Source organism: Thunnus maccoyii, chromosome 9, assembly GCF_910596095.1.
Source record: "Thunnus maccoyii chromosome 9, fThuMac1.1, whole genome shotgun sequence".
Lineage (NCBI taxonomy): Eukaryota > Metazoa > Chordata > Actinopteri > Scombriformes > Scombridae > Thunnus > Thunnus maccoyii.
The window spans coordinates 30541867-30557384 of NC_056541.1; the positions used below are offsets into that span (position 1 = coordinate 30541867).

At 39.1% G+C, this 15518-nt stretch overlaps 1 protein-coding gene across 6 annotated transcripts in view; it reads right to left on the reverse strand.

Annotated features, from left to right (window-relative positions):
- Window positions 1-377: 377 nt before the first annotated feature.
- The window catches only part of rad17 (RAD17 checkpoint clamp loader component), a 39614-nt gene continuing 24473 nt past the window's right edge, over window positions 378-15518 (reverse strand). For 4 of the 6 annotated variants that reach the window (XM_042420438.1, XM_042420440.1, XM_042420439.1 and 1 more), the window contains exons 15-17: window positions 14865-14985; window positions 13375-13432; window positions 378-1952 (exon numbers count right to left, since the gene is read on the reverse strand). In XM_042420438.1, coding sequence (XP_042276372.1) covers window positions 1763-1952; window positions 13375-13432; window positions 14865-14985 — 369 coding nt within the window. In that variant the 3' untranslated portion in view covers window positions 378-1762. Of the gene's footprint in view, window positions 1953-2842; window positions 4033-12598; window positions 13095-13374; window positions 13433-14864; window positions 14986-15518 lie in introns of those variants that run through there. The other 2 variants (XM_042420441.1, XM_042420442.1) reach the window with 2 other exon arrangements.

Genomic DNA, 15518 nt, shown 5'->3' on the forward strand with positions numbered 1-15518 from the left:
CTCCCAAATAACTCAGTAAGAATTTTTATATTACTTCATTTTCCTTATAAAAGAGGATTGGCAAATTAAAAACCTTCCCTTGCTCGTTGTTAACAAATACATTTACAAAAAACACACAAAAAAACATTTCTTAAACTTTTTAAAAATATAATCCTTATTGGTGATTGTGTGTATGCATTGATGTTACAAAAACAACCAAGTAAAAATGAAAAGTGTTTAAGGAAGAATCATTTCTTGGATTTAAGTTGAAAGCAGTTTAGTGAGTTGTGGCTGCAAGCAGTCACCAGAGGGAATATGACAAACTGTTGGGTAAATATTGGATGAAGGGGTGTGTGAGGGGAGTGTGCAAGATAATGTTGAAGTTAAGAGCCCCATGATGAGGTTTACACACATATTTTTTATTCACATTCTTATTTAGATTTACACAATACATCCTTCAATAAGCATTAAATGTAATATTTATTATTTTCCATCCACAGGAAACAGTAAAAAAAGGATCTCAGTTAAAGACTGAGCAATCTGGCTTAATGAACCCTGCCTTTCTCTACAGCTGCTCAGCTAAACAAAAATACTTTAAGTAGGAAAAACAAATGCTGACCGTACATTTAAAACAATATTTCAACTGGCAGAACTGAATTGTGAGGGTCACTTTGGGAAATTATTACAATTAATCCCCATTTTTCACAGGACAAGTTCACATTCTTTCAGTCTGCCTTAAAACTATAATCACACACCCATAAGTAAGTTTAAAGAGTTGTTGGTGACTGTAAATGTTTCTCCTGTCTGTACTGGCCCTCAACAGATCCAATCCTAATACAATTTCAATGGAAGTGTTGGAGGACAAAATCCACAGAGTATAAGAATAATATGATATGATACAAGGCTTCAGCAGTTTGAATTAGTCAAATCAAGAGGATGTCTTCCAAAGTTACAGTCCTCTTAGTATAAAAGTCCCTCTTTTTGTTACTATTATTACACTCAGCAAGGACACACTGTGGAAACACAAAGAGGGATTTCATACTAAAAAAAATAATTTTGGAAGACACCTACATGATTGGTCCAACTCAGACTGAAGTCTCATACCAGCTTCAGCTGAACTGTAGAATGTATTTTGTCCCTCATCATTTAAATTGGAATCATATTAGGAGGGGGCCTCTTCACAACCAATATGGACAGGGGGAATGATTACAGTGACCAAAAACTCAACAAAAAGATGAGTATTGTTTTAAGATAGACTTGAGGAACTGTAAACCTATCCTTTAATAGTATTATGATCCTGTGTAAACCTACACAGGCTACAGAGACACATTCAATTCAGTTTCGACAAGAAAACAAGTTTGTTTGAAAAATGATCATATCCTGTGCAGATGTCACCTCAATGAGGCAACAATACTGGGGACATCAGAGCTTCAGTCATCATTACACTACAGAGGATCAGGGCCATGTGGAAACATTATTTGCATTCTAAGATCAATCTTACAATTAAGAAAAAGTCAAAAGACTTCAAGATTAAAGAGAGAAAAGTGACAGTGAACCAAGTTTAGTCTCAGAATTGTGTTATTAATCTCAGAACTCATAACAGACTTGTTTTTCCTCAGATTGCTAAAATCAATCTCAGATCTGAATGCATTAGTTAACCCCAGTCCTCCTCCATACAGGCCCATCACTCAATAAAAAAAAATCAAGACAACAAAACTTGACAATGAAAAGGTGAAACAGTCTCACAGTATGACAGTGTGGATGTAAGTCATGACTGTGTGTGTTAGTCACTGTTGTATTCCACTATCATCAGGTCCTCCTCCTCCAGAAGGATTTGGCTTGTAGTGGGTTGGGGCTGACTGGCTGGCAGACCCTTCTCACCTCCTCCCTGACCCTCCTCTTTCTCATCCTCCTCCATGCTGTCTAACTCGAGCTGGCCGTGCTCTTTGTCTGTCAGAGCCTCCAGTTTTAACCTGCACACACACACATCAAAACAAAGAGAGATTGGCTGGCAGATATACTGTAAATTATCAGGACACCTAATACGTAATTCTAGACCACATCATACTAAGTACTTAAGGGATAAAGCTGGTGTTTTTCTAGATTTTTTTTTTCATTGTCAACAAATCTTATAAAAAGAGCAAAACCAACAATGTGTTAAGTCTGTCTTGCAATACTTTCTAACTTCTCTATCCTCTTAAATCTTAAAAAGAAACAACTCACAAATGTGTAGTTTCATTCTCAAAAAAATCTCCTACTTGATAAGAAGCTGTGCTGACATAAATATGAAATTGGTTAAGATTAACATTTGTTTCTTGCAGTGTACTTTTCTTTCATTTATTTATTTTATTTTTATTGGGTGAGTCCTCTATGTGGATGTACGGGATGCAATGATCTATAATTTTTATGTATGTTTGCCGAACTGTGAATAGTTCCCTTTTTTTAAAAAAGGAAAAAAAAAAGTTTTGTGTATTTCTTGTCAGTTTTGGTTTTAATTCTCTGATAAGGCTGAGCTATGTAAATGTACAGAATTATAAATTATAAATAAACTCTTTGTTAAAAAAAAAAAAAAAACCCTCCTAAAACAGCAAGTCAAACATCACTCAATCAGGAGGAAAGAGTGCATTTGTTAAGGACTATTTTCAGCAGCAGAATAATCCACATTTGGTGTTCTAGTGAGTATTTTTGGTAGCAGGGCAGTGTGTGTGGGATTGAGTCAAAATAAACTACAATGTGTGTGTTCATGGTAATGAAGGTACATGTCACCCAGTACAACAGTGTGTCTCACTGACGTGTTTTAATAGTTTCTTGACAACAATTGAGCTCTATGACACAGAGGAGCACAATATATCAATAACTTGTTAGTAGATCAGTAGCCCACGGCTGGTTTGGGTCTTTTCATAGGATTTGTCAACAAAAAGGAAATACAGAATATCACAAGACTTATACTTAAAGGTAATATATTTCAAACCACAGGTAACCATAGTAACAATACTGATGCTTTACAGCACACCACATAATCAGTTTAGTCACTGGTGAAACAAACCTAACAATGAAAGGCTGGATAAAGGTTTCATAAAGACTATTTCTTCTGTAGAATGTAGTTCTAATGAAAACTGTTGAAATTGAGAGCTGTAGATTATACAATGAGGACACTGATTCAGTAATAATACATACACGTTCAAGTTTTTTTAAGATTAGTTTTCAACATTTTACCCTTTACTGATGTTAGAGACATATAGAAAACATCAGGAGAGAGAGGGGATTGCTGGAACATTGGTATCATGTTATGTGTCCTACCCAATAGGCTACCAGGACATGCTGCAGAATTTTTGGCTCGACTGCAACAGTGGGGCCAGCCCTAGAAACGTGAATATCTGCCTGACTCACTGATTTAGTGATGAAGTTACATCATTGGTCGGCTGAAGGCGGCAAAAGCCAAGTATCCCAGAGTGCATTTCGCATCAACTGGCAGCGATGGTGGAGATTAAGCCGTTGTAATTTTAACTGTAGGACTGTTAATATGTCACTTTATTAAGTTTTAATATTTTCTCAGGCAAGATAGTAACCATTGAGATTTCCAATATGTGGTCAGTTTATCGAAATAACACTTATTTGGAAGTTTGTTTCAATGTTTTCAGAGATGTGAGGAGCTGCTGGCAGGGTGAGACCAGCAGGTCATCTCAGCTGCTAACAGCCCGACTCCTGTATGGCGAGTGGATAGTGCCATAATTACCTACCAAAGGAGACTATTGTGTCACATTTGTGTGAGAAAAGAGAATCTGTGCGCCATTGCCAGTGTTGAGGGCATGTGTCCATATAGCATTTTCTTCGGTCAAAAACCGCTGGCATTAGCTAGGTAACTAAATTAATACCACGTTAAGAGGGTTGACTACAAAGCTAACAAATAGCTTTTAACATGTAGAGTGATAAAAGCCCAACACTCATCTGCCATCTTGCTTGTGTGATGTCATTTGCAACCAGAGTCTGCGCAGTAGAGTCAGGTGGCAGGATGACAACCAGCGAGACACGTCCCCTCAAACTTCTCGCTGCCTGACGGAGGTTTGAGAGCAGCTGTCACAACCCCTTTTTATATTGTCAAATAACTAAATAAAAACAAATCTATCAGAAAAATGAGCACTTGGACAAACATCAGCGTGATAAGAACAACCTAAAATGACAGAAACCAACTTTGGGAAAACTTTATTTGACGTGTTCTTTGAATTTTTACTATGTCCCATCCACTAACATGGAGGGGACCTATGACCTATACTGCAGCCAGCCACCAGGGGGTGATCCAGATGTTTTGGCTTCACTTCAGGGGAACTGTCATGACGTCCATATTTACATACAGTGAATGGGAACAATTGAAAAAACGCTGACGCGCAGAAAAAAAAGCTATATGGACACAAGCCTGACTTACTATCAATTTACGCAAGGCACGTCCATTTCATGGTAAATAAAATAAAAGCAATATAACAAATACATTTATGAATGAAAACTTTACACACATAAAACACACTGTGTTGGGGTCATTTACACTTAGCGTTAATGATTAAATTGATGGTAACTGTATTAAAACTATTCTAGAGTTGTGGTGGGTAAGCGAAATAATATATAAAACATATTAAAAAAGCCTAAATCTTAACACACCGCTTCTTACAACAACAGCACCATATAGTCTACACCCAAAATCTAGAACACCTTACCAGCAGAAATTAAAAAGGTGACCACAGTGAGCACTTTTAAAAGCCAAGTAAAAACTTTCCTATACAGACTGGCTTTAAATTAACTTTCTCCCCAACATCTCTCCATGTATGTTCATTGCACTTTTATTATTATTATTTGGGCCCAAGCATGGAAGCGCCACAGCCAAACGGTCCCTGGCACTGAAAATGGGAGGAACCTATTGTTTTTTTTAAAGATTATCATTATTATTATTATTATTATTATCATTATTATTGTGAGGGCCTGAGCACGAAAGTGCCAGGGGCCCAACGGTCCCTAGAACTGAGAGTGCGAGGAACTTATTGTTTTTTAAGGGATTATTAGGACCCGAGTAGCTAGCAGTGCAAAGGCCCTCTTGAAACTGAAGGAATTATTGGGTCCCAAGCCCCTAGAGGTGTGAAGGCCCTATTGTATCTGAGGGAATTATTATTAGGGCCCGAGCACCGAATGGTGTGAAGGTCCTATTGGCCTTTGGTGATTATTATTATTTTTATTATTATTACTATAGTATGCCATTGCATTTTTGAGGGGCTTACAATGCTTGAAAACTCACCGAAATTGGCAAACGCATCAGAACTGGTGAAAATTGCAGTTCTGTAGTGAGTAGGCTTAGGCGTGGCCAGCAGGCTCCAAAGCGCCCCCAAACGCAAGGCCATTTTGGAAGTTTCTTTGATGTGCATGAAATTTGGTGGGTTGGTTGCTTTCATCATTTTCGACATAATACATACTTTTTCAAATTTTTTGCCCAACAGGAAGTCAGCCATTTTGGATTTCGTGTGTCAATTTTCATTTTTGGAACACATTTGAGGCCTTTAGGATGCATGAAAACTAACAAAACTTTGCATATATGTTCTAAGTAATATATGCTTCAGTTGGTATCAAAATTTGGCTTGGGCATAGTATTTCGGCTCTTGCCCCCTAATTTCTTTTAACATTTTTGAGGTGCTAGGGCTGCTCAAAAACTCACAAAACTTGCACATGCATCAGGAGTGGCATAACATGATATCGGATATGGGTCTTGGGCATGGGAGTGGCAAAACAGGTAAAGGACGCCCCCTAAACGTCAAAGTCAAAGCCCATACCTTTAAATTTGACGTGTATGTATGTACGTCTTTGATTTACGTATATATGGGGCTTTGATGTGCATGAAATTCAGTGGGTTCATTGCTCTCATCATTATCGACATAATACATCCATTTTGGATTTCGTGTGTCAATTATCATTTTACGAACTCACGTTTGAGGCCTTGAGGATGTGCAAAAACTCATGAAACTTACGTACTCATGTACCTATGTTTGAATTAGTAAGGATTGCGATTAGTATAACAGTTGGGCTTAGGTGTGGGACATTGGCTCTATAGCGCCCCCTAATTACTTTTAGCATTTTTAAGGTGCTAAGGGTGCTTGAAAACTCACAAAATTTTGCACATGGAAAAAAAATGTGGTGTAACATGATATCTGATATGGGTCTTGGGCAAAATGGCTTAAGGGCGCCCCCTAGAAAATTTCAAAGTCAAAGCCCCCACCTTTAAATTTGACTTTGGTAGGCAGATGTACCTTCTCCAGACTAAAAAAAGCCTCTTAGAGCCATGCCCTAAATCCAAAAAGAGGTCAGCCATTTTGAATCTAATATGCATTACTTCAGCAAAGTGAAGCCATTGACAGGCATTGTACTTTCACGAACTCCTCCCAGAAATTTGACCCAAATGACTTCAAATTTGGTAGGTGACATCTAAATACCTTCATGATGTTAAATTGCAAGGCTTTTTAGTTTTCATGGAGTGTACCTGGCATGGTGTGCCGGTGAATTTTGCCCAAAACATGTTTGGGGCATTAAACTGACGTGCTACGGTAAGCGTATTGTGTCATTTCCGGTTGCCGACTGTGTCTACTGATAGCGTTGTTGCTGCTCTCAACTCAGTTGATTTTGCTCTATATCACATTACTGTGGATTAATACCTGCTGTATATTTAAACTTTCGCTAGTTCTACACAAGCACTCTCAGCTCTTAGCGACTTTTCTCGCCAATCGCACAGTTGTTAGTTATTTTAGCTCTGCAGCTAGCATTAGCAGCTAACTTAAACTAAGCAGTTAGCGATGGCCTCTCTCTCTCCCTCTCATTCTCCTGCTCTCTCTTGCTCAGTGTGTCAAATGTTTAGTTATTCCTCTGCCTCCTTTAGTGATAGTGGTACGTGTAATAAGTGTAGTTTATTTGCAGTGCTGGAGGCGAGGCTCAGTGAATTGGAAGCGTGGCTCCGCATCATGGAAAAACAATCAGTAACTAATGTAGTAAGCCAGCCCCCAGTAGCTGGTGCGGGCTGAGCTAGCGTAGCTCCCACTCCCCCAGTAGTTCCCGAGCAGCTGGGAAGCCAGGGTTGCTGGGTGACTGTCCGAAGGAAGCATAGCCCTAAGCAGAAGCCCACGGTTCACCACCAACCAGTTCGCATTTCAAACAGATTCTCCCCCCTCAGTAACACACCTGCTAAGAAACCAACTCTGATTATTGGCAGCTCCATAGTCAGAAACATGAAGTTAGCGACACTAGCAGCCATAGTTAAATGTATTCCTGGGGCCAGAGCGGGCGACACTGAGTCAAATTTAAATTGTCATCCATGTCGGTGGCAACGACTCCTGATTACGCCAATTGGAGGTCACCAAAATTAATGTTGAGTTGGTGTGTACATTTGCAAAAACAATGTTGGACTCCATAATTTTCTCTGTATCGCTGCCTAATATGACCAGTGATGACATGTATAGCCGCATGTCACAATTCAACCGCTGGCTGTTGAGGTGGTGTCTAGCAAACGATGTGGGCTTCATAGATAATTGGCAGACTTTCTGGGGAAGACCATGTCTGATTAGGAGAGACGGCATACATCCCACTTTGGATGGAGCTGCTCTCATATCTAGAATTATGGCTGAGTTTATTAGTAGACCAAAACCATGACAACCCAGAGTTGAGACCAGGGAGCAGAGCTGCAGTCCTACATACTTCTCTGTGCTTCCATTAGAGCAGTTACCCACCCAAAACCACATAGAGACTGTGTCTGTCCCCCGACCACATAGATCTATATCTAACCTTCCATTTCTCTCTAAGATCCCTGAGAAAGAAGTCTCTAATCAGTTATGTGACTTTCTACATAACAATAGTTTATTTGAGGATTTTCAGTCAGGATTTAGAGCGCATCATAGCACAGAGACAGCACTGGTGAAAGTCACAAATGACCTCCTAACTGCATTGGACAAAGGATTTGTCTCTATACTTGTCCTGTTAGATCTTAGTGCTGCATTCAACACAATTGACCATCAAATCCTTTTGCAGAGACTGGAACATTTAATTGGCATTAAAGGAACTGCATTAAGCTGGTTTAAGTCCTATTTATCAGATCAATTTCAGTTTGTACATGTTAATGATGAATCCTCCGTGAAGGCAAAAGTTAGACACGGAGTTCCACAAGGTTCTGTACTTGGACCAATACTATTCACCTTGTATATGCTTCCTTTAGGTAATATTTTTAGGAAACACTCCATAAATTTTCATTGTTATGCAGATGATACCCAATTATATTTATCAATGAAGCCTGATGAAACCATCAGTTAAACTAACTCCAAGCATGCCTTAACGACATAAAGACGTGGATGATCTGCAATTTGCTACTACTAAACTCAGATAAAACTGAAGTTATTGTACTTGGCCCTAAACACCTTAGAAACACATTATCTAATGATATAGCTACTCTGGATGGCATTACCCTGGCCTCCAGCACCACCGTAAGGAATCTGGGAGTTATCTTTGATCAAGATATGTCCTTTAACTCCCACATAAATCAAATCTCAAGGACTGCTTTTTTTCACTTACGTAATATCGCAAAAATCAGGCACATCCTGTCCCAAAAAGATGCAGAAAAACTAGTCCACGCATTTGTTACTTCAAGGCTGGATTATTGTAATTCCTTAGTATCAGGCTGCTCTAACAAGTCTCTAAGGACTCTTCAGCTGGTCCAGAATGCAGCTGCACGTGTATTGACTAAAACTAGAAAAATAGATCACATTTCTCCCATTTTAGCTTCGCTACATTGGCTTCCTGTAAAATCTAGAATAGAATTTAAAAACCCTCTCCTAACTTACAAAGCCCTTAATGGTCAGGTACCATCATATCTTGAAGAGCTCATAGTACCGTATTACCCCACTAGAACACTGCACTCCCAGAATGCAGGCTTACAGGTGGTTCCTACAGTCTTTAAAAGTAGAATGGGAGGCAGAGCCTTCAGCTATCAGGCTCCTCTCCTGTGGAACCATCTTCCAGATTCAGTCCAGGGTGCAGACACCTTCTCTATGTTTAAGAGTAGGCTTAAAACTTTCTTTTTTGATAAAGCTTGTAGTTAGGGCCGACCAGGCTCACTTTGGATCAGCCCTTAGTTATGCTGCTATAGGCCTAGACTGCTGGGGGACTTCCCATGATGCACTGAGCTCCTCTCTCCTCCTCCTCCTCTCCATCTGTATGCATTCATGTAACATCAATGCATGTCATTAACTTTGCTTCTTCCCCGGAGTTTTTTTTGTGCTTTCTCATCTCGCAGGAAACCCTGGGTTCTGGGCCGAGCCTTCGTGGTCTTTCACAGTCCTGTTGGCATCCTTCCCTAGCTGTTGCTGTTGCTGTTGTTATGATTGTTGTTATTCTGTCCCCTCCCCCCTTTCCCTCTTTCTTTCTCTCTCTCAACCCAACTGGTCAAAGCAGATGGCCGCCCACCAAGAGCCGGGCTCTGCTTGAGGTTTCTACCTGTTAAAGGGGAGATTTCCCTTACCGCTGTCGCCAAGTGCTTGCTCATGGGGGAATTGTTGGGTCTCTGTAAATTAAAGAGTACAGTCTTGACCTGCTCTATGTGAAAAGTGCCCTGAGATGACTTTTGTCGTGATTTGGCGCTATATAAATAAAAATTGATTGATTGATTGATTGATTAAACAGGAAGTTGTTGTAAATCCACTTTACACTGTCCAATCTGCCCCAAATGTCTCATATTTGATGAGTCCAGGCCTGAACACATCTACATGTCAATATGTAATCATAGTCATAGCGCCACCTACTGACAACAGGAAATCAGCCTCATTTGACAAACATCATCTGATTTACATGAAATTTACATGATGTGGTCATGTAATGAGGGCCCAATCATCGCTGCTTACAGCTTTATTTAATATTAGATCCTGACCAGTCCTCTCGGCATGTCTGGAGATAATCAATGAAGTTATGCTGCTTCCCTCTTGTTTCCCTGTACAGTGTTCCCTGTTGAGCTGCAGTGGAAGGATCACCCCCATTAAGAGAGACGCTGTGCGCATTTATGCACGAGGCCCAGCAGCGTAACTTCATTAATTTAATCTCCAGACACACCGTTTCTGCTGCTGTGGGATCGCTGCAGGTATTTAATAAAATCAAAAACATTTTTTTTTGGGGGGGGGGGGGGGGGGGGGTCTATCTATCTATCTATCTATCTAAGCTATGAGCATAGCCAATGACAATGTTTTGAGATGCAGTAAGGGCAGATAATATAGATATAACAATAAAAGCAAAAAACAAGTTGTTTTCTGGTTTTGGTTTGCTGATTTGAAGATGAAACAGGAAAAGCACGTAGATTTTTTAAATTCACCCAAAAAACAGAAAAACAAAATATAGTGGAAACTGCTTACAGTGATCACATCCGTCTGGATCGAATTGATCAGTATAAGCAGATAATTATTATAAGTGATTTTTTGTCTTTTTCTTAATTTCTCATACAGATTACCATCAAATTGACATCTGTATATTTATTACATGAATATAAAGTAATGAAACAGACAGCTTCACTATTTACTGAATTTTATTGACTGTTTCAAAATACAATACAGCTGTTTCAAACACTTGTTTTGCTGCTCCATATTATTAATTCATTTTTGGCAGTTTGTCATAAGCTTCAAGGAGACTATGTTTTTCATTGATAGAAAATGACTTTTTCCTTTTCTTTTTCCTGTCATGATTTCAATGTGCACACAGCACCAGCCTCCCTGCCCGAAGCAGATGGGTTGTGCATTAGGCTGTGGGGGCAGGGGCTACAGAGGTGCTGCAGCGAGAAAGTTGAACCAGAATCAACTTTGGGAGAAACGCAATCTATAACACAGTACAACCATGCCATGATGGAAGACAAAAACATTACTAGGAAGAGGGGAGGACATTTCTCTTCCTTTGATGATGTTAAAAGTAAAGTTTTTTTTAAAGAGAGAGAGAGAGAGAAGCAGTGGTCGAGTGAGCTAGAGAGTGGATTAGGAGAATGAGCAGTGGTAGCTATAAAGCCAGTAAATGAGAGGAATAAAATATTATTTTCTGATTGTTTCATGGTGGTTACAAATAATCACACCCCCATCCTGAACCTCCACACAAACCTGCGGAGGTGCACTGCAACGCCTGATAATGGTGCTGCAGCCGCTAAATACACATCATACGTGTACTATGGGAATAGAATTACTGTTGTTTAAATTTTTTTTCCCATATGTTTTCATGAATGAAAAGACCCAAAATTAACACTGTAAGTAGATTACTTGATTACTATAAGCAAATTATTTAAACAGCATTTGTATAAAAATGATTCTGTCCTGAGCTTTTTACTCAATATAAGTGGTTGATCACTGTAACCGTCATCACTATAAGTGGATTCCACTGTAATGCATTGTATATTTGTTCATTCTGTTATCAAATAAGTTAAACAAATCTTTGGACAGAGGGTACACTGACCCACAGCCTGTATCAACCGTAACAACTTCAAAGCAAAATCAAGTCAACAATTCGATATTGTGGTGGTTCTTAAGCTATTATATGCATAGGCTAATAACAGATTATAATGGGCATATTAACCATAACACAGAAGTCTGTCTTTCAATAAAAAGGGACACAGTTAAAAGACAAGTTTTTTAAAAAAAAGTTCAATAAATGCACAATGTTTCCAAAGTCAATGAGTAATCATGTTAAATAAAATATAAAAAATAAATGTGATCTCAATATTGACCAAAATAATTGTGATTATGATTTTTGCCATAATCGAGCAGCCCTTATAGGATGTAGTTTTCAACCGCAACCCCTATGTCAAATTGCCTTCAGTGAAGGCCCAGGGCACTTCCTGGGGGCTTGGTCACCACATGTCACCACTTCCTGGATCCATCGTTTCAAATTATACGTCCTCTATCGTTTCATACATGGTCCAGCAATATATTAGGTTTTGACCTAGTCGTGTTAAAATGGATTTTTTTTCTTTTTCTAAATGTTGTGTGCTCCACTAAACTACTCCGTTCACCTCAATTGTGTTGGGTTTGAGAAATAAATCTCTAGAGACAGATCTCTCAAAACCTAGACAAAAACCCCCCAAACAAACAGATCTGCAGTGCTAGATACCATATGGATGGAAGAGACAAAATACTGTATGCTTTTATGTAAACTGGGTAAACTGACCCTTTATCTCATATTTATTAATCATATGATACAACTTAATTGTCAGCTTACACCGATCATGTTTTATTGACATTTATGCAAACTATGCTATACAAATAAACTTTCAGCCTGGAATTTAAACAATTAAGCATTAAGATAAGGCACAACTTGAAATGGGATGATGTTCCTTGATATTATTTGTGATTCTTAGTAAATTAAAATTGTGTTTCCCTGTTGAGCTGTGGTGGAATGATGGTAACAAACAGAGGGACTTAAGCACTAAAAAGATAAGCTTCATATAAGCTTCAGATACACTGTTAAATACATTTTTACACATCCACATCCACACTGTGGATTTTGTCCATCACTTACATTGTCAGTGCATTATGAAGGGATCTTTTAATGGTCGGTATGAACAGGAGGAGTGATTACAGCAAGAAAAAATCATTTCAGTGTTCATGTGGGCACCTAACTATTATTTTAAGCCAGACTTGAAAAATTGTGAATCTGTCCTTTTAGCTTTGGATTTGTTGGTGCTATACACATGGAAAAGTAAAATCTGCCCAGAGCAGACTTTTACCACCAGGTGGAGCCATTTCTTTGATTTCTTTTCAGAATGAAAGCACAAGCTCTACTCATTTTTAAAAGTCTTTAAGTCACTAAAAACTATATGACAACCTGTTTATTTGATGTATGGCAAAATTGTGAAATAAATATACTGCATCCTGGTTATTTTAAAACAGCTATTTACAATCATTCTGTCAGTAGGTTTTGAAAGTAAACTGAAAGTGATGTAGGTGTATGAATCATTCCCTAAATAGAGACTGGGGTTACCAACTTTGCCATCGGCTGCTCAGGAGGTAGAGCGGGTTGTCCATTAATTGGAAGATCGGCCGTTTGATCCCCGGCTCCTCCAGTCTGCACGTCAAAGTGTCCTTGGGCAAGATACTGAAACTAAAAATTGCTCTTGTTGGCTGTGCCATCGATGTGTGAATGATAAGACTCCTGATGAGGAGGTTGGTACTCTGCTGTGAGAATGGGTAAAGGTGGCATGCAGTGTAAAAGTGTTTTGAGTGGCCAGAAGACACGTGCTATACGTGTTATATAAATGCAGCCCATTTACCATATGACCACCTGTCTGTCAGTCTGGGGTTATGGTGACACATACACACCTGAATCTAACTGCTTTATGGAAAGATTAAACGTGTGCCGTACCTGCCAGGGAACCTCCTCAGCGACATGTTACCCACGTCCTGGATAAAAGCTATCTGAGCTGAAAGGTACAGTGTAGCACAGAACAGTTCTATTAACGAAACATCAGATAGAAACACTGAGTGCTTTCCATTCAGCTTCCTCCCATCCTTGCTCCTCCATCCTCCAGCTTATGACTTGGAAATGATCAAATCTGCCATCATCGAGGATGCCTTAAATGCATCTCAGAGAAGAGGCAGTAGTCTGTATAATCAGCATAGGTGTCTTTTTCACTGGAGTGATTAAGAATGTCCTCAGGAAGAGATGTAATTGAGGAAAGCAAGGAGCCGAATGGAGAGCACCTTTTATTGACAAACACACTTATTATATACAAGTTTATGAAGTTCGGTTGATTATGGTGAGATGCCTTGACGCTCTCACAGCTAATATAATTTGGTTTCTAAAAAAGGGAATTATTCAACCTCGTGCGGAGTCAAAATATGACATTCATCAGCAACAAATCATGTTTGAGCAGTGTTGCAGTGAGCAGTTTACAGTATTGTCAGTGATTGAGTGGGCAATACAGTATATGCTATGATATATTGCTTAGATCTCCAGGCATGGTGTGATCAGCTGGCATCTCAGCAACATTCACAAACCACGTTCTCATAAAAATCAAAGTCAGATGGTTAAAGACCAGGTTTGCAATTTTTCAAGTCTGTCTTAAGACAACAGTCAGGTGACCAAATGAACACTGAAAGAGGTTCCCCTCACTGTAACTGACCATTAGAACATTCTCTCCAAATGTGCTTTCAATATAAGTGATAGGAGCCAAAATCAACACTGTGTCCCCGCAGTCAATTTGCGCAAAAATGTAGCTATTTCAAAGTTGACCTGAAGCTTATATAAGGCTTCAGCAGTCTGAGTTAGTCAAATGAAGTGGATGTCACCCACAGTTAGTCTTTTTAGTAAATTACGTCTCTGTGTTTCCTCATAGTGCTTCCCTGTTGAGCTGTGGTGGAAATATTGTAACAAAAATAGGCAATGTGGCACTAAAAGGACTGTATCTTTGAAAGATGTTGAATTGATTTGACTCATTTGGACAGCGAAGCTTTATATCAGCTTCAGAAAAAAACTTTTAAATACATCTTGTACAAAAGGAGGACTGTGGATCTTGTCCCCCATCACTTACACTGCAAGTGCATTGTGAAGGGATCTTCTAGTGGTCAGTTTGAATAGGAGGAATGACTATGACAAGAAAAATCTGTTTTAGTGTTCATATAGGGTTCTCACTATTGGTTTAGGACAGACTTGAAAAAATTGTGAACCTATCCTTTAATAAAACATGAAAAACACAATATCAAACCTTCTCAGCAGCACTTGATCACATTAGTTCCTACAACTATTCTTAACTGTCACACAACACGACCGAACTGATAAAAAGTAAGATGAGAAACTCTTGACCCAACTATGACAGTCACAAACTGTTTTGTGAATGTGTGTGCATGTGTTACCTTGGTTCCTCATGGGGTTGGTGAGTTTGGCAAGGTATGGCAGTAGTTCAGTCTGGAGGCTGACTTGTGTCAAACAGAAGCTCCTGAACAGGCACTGAGCAGTCAGGCAGTTCTCCCGGTACTGACAGGAACAACATCAGTCTCATTACAAAATCTCGCTCAGTGTCTGCTACATTTCAGGTCTAGTTCTACAAGCTACACACATTAGAAGAACAGCACTGACCAATTGTTTTTGGTGATCCATTTATTATTAATCTTTTGTTCTACATATTTAAGGACGCTGTTGGTGAGGGTGATTATATCAATACTGTGTTTGTTTTCAGATCTCATCAACTTCACTCTATGACTAATGACTCTTGTTTTTACTTGATCCACCTGCATCCTCCATGATACTAACATTGTTGTCAATGTCATGGTAATTTGAGTGCTACCTTTGCTCACTTATTTGGTCAGCACCAAGACACACAGTATAGTGTGAGTGGAACTGCCACCACCACTACAATTAAGTGGAGAGCAGCTGAACTGTCACACCAGGGTCCAGTGTTAAGAGTTCAGGATTTTTTCATTTGATGAGATATTTATTTTCTATGGTAAAATGATGACACATAAATTAGTACATTCACTTTTCCCAACAAAACAGAAAATCAATTAAAG